This window comes from Clupea harengus, chromosome 12, assembly GCF_900700415.2.
Source record: "Clupea harengus chromosome 12, Ch_v2.0.2, whole genome shotgun sequence".
Lineage (NCBI taxonomy): Eukaryota > Metazoa > Chordata > Actinopteri > Clupeiformes > Clupeidae > Clupea > Clupea harengus.
In genome coordinates, this window is record NC_045163.1 from 13105602 (window position 1) to 13115843 (window position 10242).

General features: G+C 40.9%; 1 protein-coding gene across 1 annotated transcript in view; it reads left to right on the forward strand.

The window, feature by feature from the left end:
* LOC105903217 (uncharacterized protein C2orf42) overlaps nt 1-2905 on the forward strand; it is a 16493-nt gene extending 13588 nt beyond the window's left edge. The window contains exons 9-10 of the mRNA XM_042709423.1: nt 2612-2672; nt 2867-2905. Of these exons, the coding sequence (XP_042565357.1) occupies nt 2612-2672; nt 2867-2905 (100 nt within the window). The remainder of the gene's footprint in view (nt 1-2611; nt 2673-2866) is intronic.
* The last annotated feature ends 7337 nt before the right edge of the window (nt 2906-10242 follow it).

Below are 10242 nucleotides of genomic sequence, written 5' to 3' on the forward strand. Positions count from 1 at the left end.
ACATCATTTAAAAACAACTGTTTCGTTGTTTTTTCCTCGGGAAACGGCTATCCGACATTAGCAGAGTTGCTAAGTGTCGCTAGCATGTCGGTAGCTGGCTAATTAAATGGTTCGGTGTTAAATTGTGTCTTTCTGGGTTTATGAGCTCGCGTGGCATTGCATTAGAACCTACTGGCAATATGCAAATGTCACGAACACTGGTATTTTGCATGAATGGCTGTAGAGATGTGTCCTTTAGTCCTTTTTAAAAATTCAATTGTTTGCCATCACAGTGTTTATGGAAGGCTAATGTACCTGCAGCTAACTAGCAATCGTTAACATTAACTCGACTGTTTTCTCGCTAGGTAGACGAGGTGTTTAGCGACTTCACTAGCTAAACGTTACGTTACCGTTTACGTTGGGACAGTATAGTACCAGAATATGATTGCTAAAACAAATGAAACTGATTCAACAACCGTATTGGTGTTTCAGAAGTTATGTATCTGTATCAGATTCATTGTTTTGGTGACTGCATGTAACGTTAGTTTATGTCTGACATTTCCAAGACAAAAGACAAGTAATTTGGATATCGGTTGTTAACAATAATTTATGTGGATAAGTAGCTCGTTGTCTCTTTAGCTAGAGTAATTAACTGTTAGCTATAATTTTAGCATGGACGTTGTTTAAAATAATTAAAATCCCTGTAACGTTAACATTCGACTTTAGACTCATGAAAGAATCGAGCCATTATAACTTACGTTAGCTTTTATAAGTAAATCGTCCTGGCAACTTTGCTATGTCATTCAAACCCACTAGAGTTTACAGGGAAAATACCTCAGATGAGACTATCCCACAATAACGTTAGCTAGCTTGCTTCGCAAAAGTGTTTACAGGCGAAGTTGTTCAATCAACCAGTAAAGTTGTTAGCTCTAGTCGTCTAACCCCGCAGCTGTCAGTGTTGCATTTAGTTTTTCTTGTCAAGCGAAGCAATTTATTACAGGAATGTCAATTTGAACTTCAGTTTTATTGGTAGGACGGAAATCGAGGAGTTATCGTCTCACTGTGATAATTTTGATTATTTTATTTTCTCTCCAAGCTAAACCAGCTAACATACCACATCGGTGTCCCAGCACGATGTCTAGACAGTGGGCCGTCTTGTCTAACGTTAATCGCATTCTGTCTTAAAACTGAATAAGCCTCTGTGGTTATTTGCATTAAAAATACCACTCCTAATTTTACAGAACTTCTGTTCCGTGCAATACGTTTTTTGTATTATGTACAGGGCATGCACTGCTTCACAGAACTCTACAAAAACCAATGGAATGCTGCGCTATTACCTGTTTTTATTCTGTTCTCTTGGTCGAGAAGGTATGCGCTGTTGTGAAAGAACGTCAGAAACTTAGGCTAGAGGCTTTCTCTTCAACGATAGACACATCTGAGTAAAGTCATTACATTTTTACCTCACCGACCTACAGAAGCCAATCCATCTGTGGTACAGTTATATGTATGCGGTTTCAGTGTTTACATGTGTCCTGTTTGGTTGCCCGTGACCTCCCATGCCACAGGGGTTAAGTCGGCATAAGGAAATTCCTCTGCAAGTCTGTTCAGTTGTGCCATTCAGGCACCCCCTTCCCCCCACTGTGTTGTTTTGTAGCACACAGCAAATCCTTGTTGAACTAAACTCCCACTTGATGCACTCCTCCGACTGGCCTAATTGTGTTACTGGTAAGAGATGGTTATAAAGCTGCACTTCAGAGAACTTTGCACAAGCCTCCCATGTTCAGCCTAAATTGCAGGCAGAGGCTTTACACACATTCACACAACAACCTGCAATTTCACAAGCTGTTGATATTTGCTGCTGATTCGTTGAGTGTTGAGATTCTTGAGATGTTTCTTACAGCCTGTGACTATACCTCATACTTTGATGTAGAAATGTATTTAACCTAAGTAGTGTGTGGAGTTTTTATTTGTTTTCTTGGTTAGTACTTTGGAATCGTTTTTGAGGCCAGGGCCTTCAAAAGACAGGGTGGATGTGTGGAGGAAATGTCTGTGTACAGAAAAGCTGTTCTACCAATAAATGTTGGCTCATCTCAGTAAAATAAACCAGAGGAAAACAGGTGTTGGATATCAGCTGAGAATGGCACAAAAAGCCATGCAAAAATGCAGTAGGTCTTAGACACCCCTCCAGTGCTGTACCTTTGATCGTCATGCAACAGTGGCCTTTTCAAATGATTACTGTTGTCAGGGGTAATAACGGTGTCTCCTGTGGACAGTGTGTTCGGAGGAGGTTGCTGTTTGACAGGGGATTGCACTGCCTTTTGACATCAGGGATATTGGTTACATTATATGTTGAATCCGAATCTCCTCTTTGTGACTGCGATATGTTCAGCTATGGGAACAGTCCATGTTTGGTCTCTAGGTCTAAATGGTAGTGGGAGCAGCTGGTGGTTATAGCCATTTCCTTTTCCTTCCTTTCCGAGATGTCAGAGTGTCAGCTTTTTATCACCATAAACATGATGTCTTTTGAATTGTTGACCAAACAATGTTTGAGAAGTGTGAAATCATTTCACAAATTCTCGGGTCCAGAACTATCTCCGAAAAGATGAGCTTGTGTGTAGTGCTATTTCTGTAGGTGGACAGCTTCTGTGTGCAAGAAGATGCATGCTACCATACCTCTGGCTCTGTTTGCTAAGGCAAGAGGTGGAACTTTTGTGGTTTCTCAGTTTAGAACTGCTGCTAATGCAGCAAACCGGTGTGAAGGGCTAAAGCCATGAAGCACTGTGGCTTTAAGTTGCAAGGGCATTCAATTTGAACATCTTATGTTTTGGAGGAAAGGTAAGATCACTGTGTTTTTTATTGTGTTTATGTGTATCTTTGGATCTTACAGTGGATCTTACTTTGGATCTACATCTTTGTAGTGAAGTAGGCTTAATTGAAGTTAAAAATTTTAATATCAGAACTTATTGACTATTCCCTGTACTGGTTCAAAATCGATGTAAGCTACTGTAGCTGGGTTGTGGATGTGTTACAATGGGGTTATTCAGTTTGTATTGATAAGAGAAGACACTCTTGTTCTGACCAAATACTGTGCGTGCATTTTGAAACTGCGAAAAGGATAAACATATAAAACCTTAAATTATCTTGTCCCAGTCTTTTTTTTTAAGTATATTTAGTCAAGCCTTTAATTACAAATCTGCATGTTTGTGTATTTTAAATAGAGGGGTGGCTTATGTTCGACTCGCGCTCTCTCTCTCTCTCTCGATTTACCCTAGATGTATACTGAATGTGTTTAGATGATTTTATTAGTGGTTGGATAGGATAGTTCAATGGATAGGGAATGTATACAGTTACATGCCCCCCCACACACACACACACTCTAACATGCCAGCTGATCCCAGGCACAGCATACCCTGAGGACATGGTGTTTACAGTGGCGCGACTCGGGGGTGGCAACATGAATTCCACTGGTGCACCCATCATCCGGCCAAGAATTTGAAATGAGTAAGAATTGTGGTGACCACTGCCCGACTGTCACCAGCGACCGCTGGCACACACTTATAAGGGTAGGGGTCAGTTACATATTTCTGTGTATTTTTTTGTGTGTTTACAGTGTAAAGCAGAAGGTTAATTATTTACTGAATTAGCATATTGCATTAAAGGGCAGTTTTGTCGGTGAGGTTAAGCTCCTTTGCATGGATGGAAATGAGATGGTGCCCACATTATCTTTCTTGTAACCTAAATGCATTAGGTGTCTAGTGTTTACTGGCTGGAAAATCTCATTGACATAATGGAGCAGTGCTTTTAGATGTTACATTCCTGACAGTTACGCAGAACAGGGCAGCCTGTATGATCTCAAGTAAAGCGAGTCTCTCTGTACAGCCTTCCATGTGCTGCTGTTTTCATTGCACTTCAGGGCTCTAATGTACAGTTTGTCCCATCCCAGCAGGTCGTATCACGAGAGAAGAAGGATAATTATTCAGTAGGGCTTCGGAGTGAGGTGCTGTGAAGTCACACACACAGCTGAAGGCAGTAGACAGAAGGCATCTGATAATGCAGATAATGGGCTTTTATCTGAGCTCTTTGGCAAATTAATGCCCACCTCCAGGGATGGCCAGCGATTAGCCCAAACAGTCTGCTCGTTGTTGGGGGTTACGGCCACGGTTTGGTCCTGTTACACCCCAATGGGCATGCTGAGGGGCTCTTGTTAACGTTCAGAGCTGCATACATGTCTGCATGTTTAAACTACAGGGGAGATGGTTTGAAAAGCAACTCAATTAAAAGCCATGTTGAAAATCACGAGTAAGCGCAAAAGTTCCAAAAGATTAGACTCAAAGTTAGATCTGAAAAGGATACCACGAGGGCCGCTCAGACGTCTTATCTTTGGTTGTTGTTTTGTATTTGAGTGTCTCGTTTCCCAGTTGCATTTGTGGTGGGCTGTGAAGGAGGCGTGAGGGTGCCTTAGATTAGTAGGTGGAAGAGTGGTGTCTAGGCCTGTGGTTTTGGGTATGGCTTAGTTAGGGGCGTGTGTGTGTGTGAGAGAGAGAGAGTGTGTGTGTGGTGTGACGGGTCATGTTTTGGTGCATTGTTTCAGATAGGCCACATCCTGGGCAGAGGCCTGTTTGTCACTCTTCAAATCGGCGTCTCTGCAAAGGGTCCACCACACTGAGCATCGGGGCTGCTGGTTTTCCGCCCACGATAGTCCATTAATAAAAGAACTGTAGAGGAGTCTGCAAATACAAAGAACCCATCAAACACAAGTACACAGTTTGTCACATTATAGTGAAAAATGCGTTCTTTGTCAATTGTTGTTAGACTTTCACATGAACGTCACCAGAAAGTGACTTCAGCTTACGCTCTCTGGCAGGGTCTGATTGCTGAGGTTGGTTGTTTTGAGGTGTGTGTTTTGTATGGTGAGAACATTTCTTCGACTCGCAAATACGTAGGGAGGACAAGATGGTTTAACCATAAGGCCTAATAGGTTATCTTTCAGGTATTAGTGAGCGAATACATTTTGTCATTTGTCATTTCTAAGATAAGGATCTCAGAAGCTTTTGTATAGATCCATGTTATTTAAGGGTTTTCATGTAAATGTTAAATTGTTTTAGTCACTGATTCCCAAACTTGTTTTCTTGGATTAGGCTAGTACTCTTTAATGCTATATCGGTCACATTAATGTTTGCAGATCTGTTGTCCAATGGAATGTATCTTTGTGTTGTTCACAAGCAACCAGAGAGCAGGTGACTGAAAGCTGGAATGCTGAACTAATAGTTAGAACACATATGGGCATAGTGAGAGAATTACCCAACAGCTTCCAACCAGCCTGAAAGGAAATAGGCTAATGTAGCTCATTGACGTAATATCAGGTCTAACAGGAACACCCCAAATGATCTCAAGGTTGAGTTTCAGAACAGTATGTATGTAAGTCAGAGGGGTCGTGCTTAAAACATGGTTGTGTCCTGACTCAGGAAGTACTTCCCTATGCCTGTAATATCAGCAGCTGGGAGCTGGGGATGCTGGCATGGCCTAGCGGTTGCTCATTTACCCCTGAAACGGTCCTTCCTGTTCAAACACCTGAACTACAAATGGTGCCCCAACTCCAAAGCCAGGAAGGAATGGAGATTAATTAGCCTTCTTGTCTGTAGGGCTGTCAACGAATATTCTAAATTCGAATATATATTTTTATTTTTAGTTGTTAAAAATAGAATTTCGAATGTAAAAATTAATATTCGAATGTAAAAAAAAACCAAAAAAACAGCGGCAGCACTGTCTGCTTTGCGGGTGGGCGCGCGCCTGAGATCAGGGACAGGTCACAGGAGTCGCACTGTCTGGCAGAGTCACTGCTGACAGTTGACTTGCGAGATGCAGAAAGTGCAGAATCCAGCTTGACCGCAGCAGAGAAAGTGATTGTAACCCCCTAACATCTAAATATTTCGGATTTTGGTCAGTTGATGGTAAACTTGTTGAGCCTACAGCTAAAGTAGTGTATAAGCTATGTAAGCTAGAGTTAGCTTACCATTCAACAACTAGCAACTTGAGGCTACATCTCCACATTTTGGAGATGTAGCCTCAAGTTGCTAGTTGTTGAATGGTAACCTAACTCTAGCTTACACACTACTTTAGCTGTAGGCTCAACAAGTTGCCTCACTGCTGAGAGTTGACTTGGTGGAAGATGGCAGAAAGTGCAGAACCCTGCTTGACCGCAGCAGAGAAAGTGATTGTAACCCCCAAAAATCTAAAGAGTGATGACTGGAAATATTTTGGATTTTGGGCAGTTGATTGTAAACTTGTTGAGCCTACAGATAAAGTAGTGTGTAAGCTATGTAAGCTAGCGTTAGCTTACCATTCAACAACTAGCAACTTGAGGCTACATCTCCAAAATGTGCTTCCAAGTGAATATGGCATAATATGTGGAACTTCAGCGAAACAGCCACGTCTGGATACATATTTTGCGCCGTCCGTCACAAGTTCGTTGCCTGCGGCACGACAGGAGGCCTGCACGCAAAACTTGATTTCGTTCATATGCAAGGCTTCAGGGAGTTCTGTGAAGCACTGGAACCGAGGTACCGTATCCCTTGTTGTCGTTCATTTAAACTAGGGATGCTCCGATCTGATCGGCGCCGATCAATATCGGCCGATATTCCCATTATCGGTTTTGATCGGCGTCCTCAAAACGGCCGATCAAACATGGCCGATCAGATGACATAAAATCTGCGAGAACTACTATCAGAGACGTTTCAATAAAACGTTAGAGATAGGCATTTCAGGCAGCCAATGGTAAGAAATGATTCTCGTGGTCGCCTCGCAACCTCAGGCTGAACCTTTATTAACCCCACTGTTTCACTTCATAACAGCAACAACATAAACTAAATCTATGACGTGGCTCCTTTTTCGTGACTTACATTTTTCTACTGTTCTTAGTTGTTTGTATTGGGATAGTGTGCTGCTCTAACTACATGTGGATAGTTTTTCGTGGTCTTACTTAGCCAGTTGGACATCATATTTTAGACCAGCCAGAACAACGGACACGACCGGCATTATTTAATAAATGGAATGGTTGCCATGGCGCAGCGAGTGTGTTATAGCAGCTCTGCAGCTTAAAACAAAAATAATACAAAATTCTTCCTATTACCTTGTTGCTATTACACGTGAATTTCCCTAACAGGATTAATACAAGTGTATCTATCTATCTATCTAAATCGATGTTGTTAGGAAAGGGATGACATTAACAAGCCACACTTTAATCTATCACTGTTTAATGTATTTGCATCAGACCATTTTACAAAACCGGTTTTTGAAAGTGTCAGCAATGAGCAAATCTGACGTGAAAAGATTTTTATTATAGACGGAAGTTTCCAAACGGTAACTTACACAAACCAGGGTTATGGCGAGGTGCGCGATGTGGAGCGAAATGGGAAACCCCCCCTGCGTAATATAGTTGTCACTGTCGCATTTTAAATCCTCAAACTTGGAGTGCCATTCTCCACACACCTTGCTAACATAGCCCAGGAGTTTCCTAAAGCAGACCTGCCAACCTGCACGCATTTTGTGTACCAACCACGCAATTCCTAGTCAAAATACGCAGGTACGAAATGCCAGCTGAATCTACGCAAAAAAAAATCAATCAATACAAACCTATACTGTACATTTATTTAAACTACATCCCTCAGATTGGACAAGATGCTACGACCTTGTGCCTGTGGTTCTGTAAGTTACTGTAAGTTGTATTGTACCTCAGCAATGCATTACGCCTCGGTGGATAATAAAGTAGCACTACCCTCCCTGACCCGCAATACTGATACTAGTGCTACTTTATTATCCACCGAGGCGTAATGCATTGCTGAGGTACAATGGGAAGTGGGGGAGTAATAATCAAGCACATACAGTAAATGTGACCCTAATGTTAGCATATGAAACATTAAAACATGTGTTCGGTAACTTAACGAGATGATGCATTTCAAGGGGTATATCCTTCAGATAAATTTGTATAAAAAGTTAGCCGTAGTAGCTAGCATCCGATGTGATTCGCCTGGTTACGAGACGGCTACGGTGTGAAAAACTGATGGAGTAGACTGTTCTAACTTTGAATCGCTCTGTTGGGGGCAAAGTGACCATTGCAAAGGTGTTTGACTACAGACTGCTAACGTAGCAAATAATTCCTACTATTGCAGCCAGTCAACCGACCAGCCTGGCAGGTATAAAATAATCATGACGATTTTCAGTCTCGTTACCAAAAACAAGACCCAATACAGAGCAACCCTGAGCACTGACATGATAAGCGCTTTGGTGACAAGAAAGGTGGACTGTCTGTCACATGGAAGGCTTCAGTGATGCTCTGCTCAAAAAGGCCAAGTCGCCAAGCTATGAGGCAAAGCAGTCAAGAGCAAGTGCCACTGGAAGTAGATAGATGGATACTTTATTGGAGCTTTAAAATATATATATATATATATATATATATATATATATATATATATATATATATACACTGTGAGATAGGCATTTATATATATAATATATATATATATATATATATATATATATATATATATATATTCTTTAGAAGTGCTAAATGATGCACAATGTAAAGATCTCTTTTCATTTATGGAATTCTTGCCAAGAAAATATGATTGTATTGTTTATTTCGCCGCTGATTTATAATGTTGAATAACTGGATGATATGGCGGTCAGTGGGGAATTGACCGTATGCAAAGCCCCTGCCAAACTGAAACTCCCCTGGTACTCAAAAACTTTCTTCAAGGTTGGCAGGTCTGCTAAAGGCACAGAGCTAGCACAAGGTAAATACTTTAAAAACATCAGTCAGATAAACAGACTCCACTTTTCGAAAAGTCACAAAGTACTCTGAAACGGTCACGTTGGCATTGTATCAGGTGGGATATTGCTTGAGCAAAAAAGTAATATAGTGAGGGAGAGGTTGTGAAGTCTTGTGTACGTGATGTCGTTGCTATCCTCATATTGGATATTTGCCTATAGCCTGTTTATGTTGCAGTTAAGTTTGTATTATTATTTTTCCACAGGAAAGCTACTGTATAAGCTCCAAGTTCTCTTGAGAGCCTCTAGATAGTGGAATGTTGCACATGTGATTGTATTGTTGTGATTTTCATTTAAAGATTTATTTTTATTATTATTTTAATATTTATTATTATTTACACATTTTATAGTAAGCGAGAGAGCTTCTACACTGGAATGTTGCACGTTCCCTGCAATAAAACAGATGGTTGTCAATTCATGATACTCTCTCGTCTCGTAATTTAAATGCTTAAAATACAATACCTATGTTGTTAAGAATAATTAACTTCATAAATAATGCTACACAATAAATAGAAAGCTTCAATCGACACCGTGATCGGTGATCGGTATTATCGGATCGGCAGATACTGATTTCAGTCATCGGTGATCGGTGATCGGCACCAAAAAACCTGATCGGAGCATCTCTAATTTAAACCACTATGCGCAGAGAGCGCAACGGTGCAGGAGAGGCAGAGAGAGGGAGAAAGAAAGAGTGCGTGCGAGCGAGAGGCCAAGCTCTGCAGTCTTGGCCATTAGTTAATTTACTTATTTTTGTGTAGGTAATATGTTGTTAAATATGTTTAAACTTAAATAAATTACCTATACAAGTAGTTATGTCTCGTTGTATTAATTTGTCCTGTTATTGACGTGCCTAATGCGCAACCAGAAATTCGAATATGTTCGAATATATGTGTTTTTTTAAAGCGAATATTCGAACGTCATTTTTGAGCAATTTTGACAGCCCTACTTGTCTGTAGCCAAACTTTTGGGGAATCATCAGATGTAAAACTCAAAATGACTACTAATAAGCCCTACTGTTTTCTACTGCCCGTCACGGCCAGTGGTTTGGTCATATTATGTAAGAGATTTTTGTTCAGCGTGCAGTCATGAGTGCGTTATGAGGCACAGTGTTTTAAATTCTATGTCTTTTTTTTAAGATGGCTTCAAATGGATTTTAGGTGCATGGTTGTAAAGGTTAATGTGCATTGATCTTTTACACTTTGAAGTGCTCAGGTTTTTCATTTTGTTCGTGGCTACCATCCTGTTTAGGGCAGTATTATATGAACTTTGGCAACCATAAAGTCACATAATCCCTTGTTGCTTTGTGTTTTATGCACTCTTCTGGTTACTGACCTAACACAAGTTTGCATATCTTTGTTTGTGTGTTCTTGTATGTAGAAACACGCAAACACAGCCTAACCAATGCGTCCTCTCTCTCCCCCCCCCCCCACACTCAGA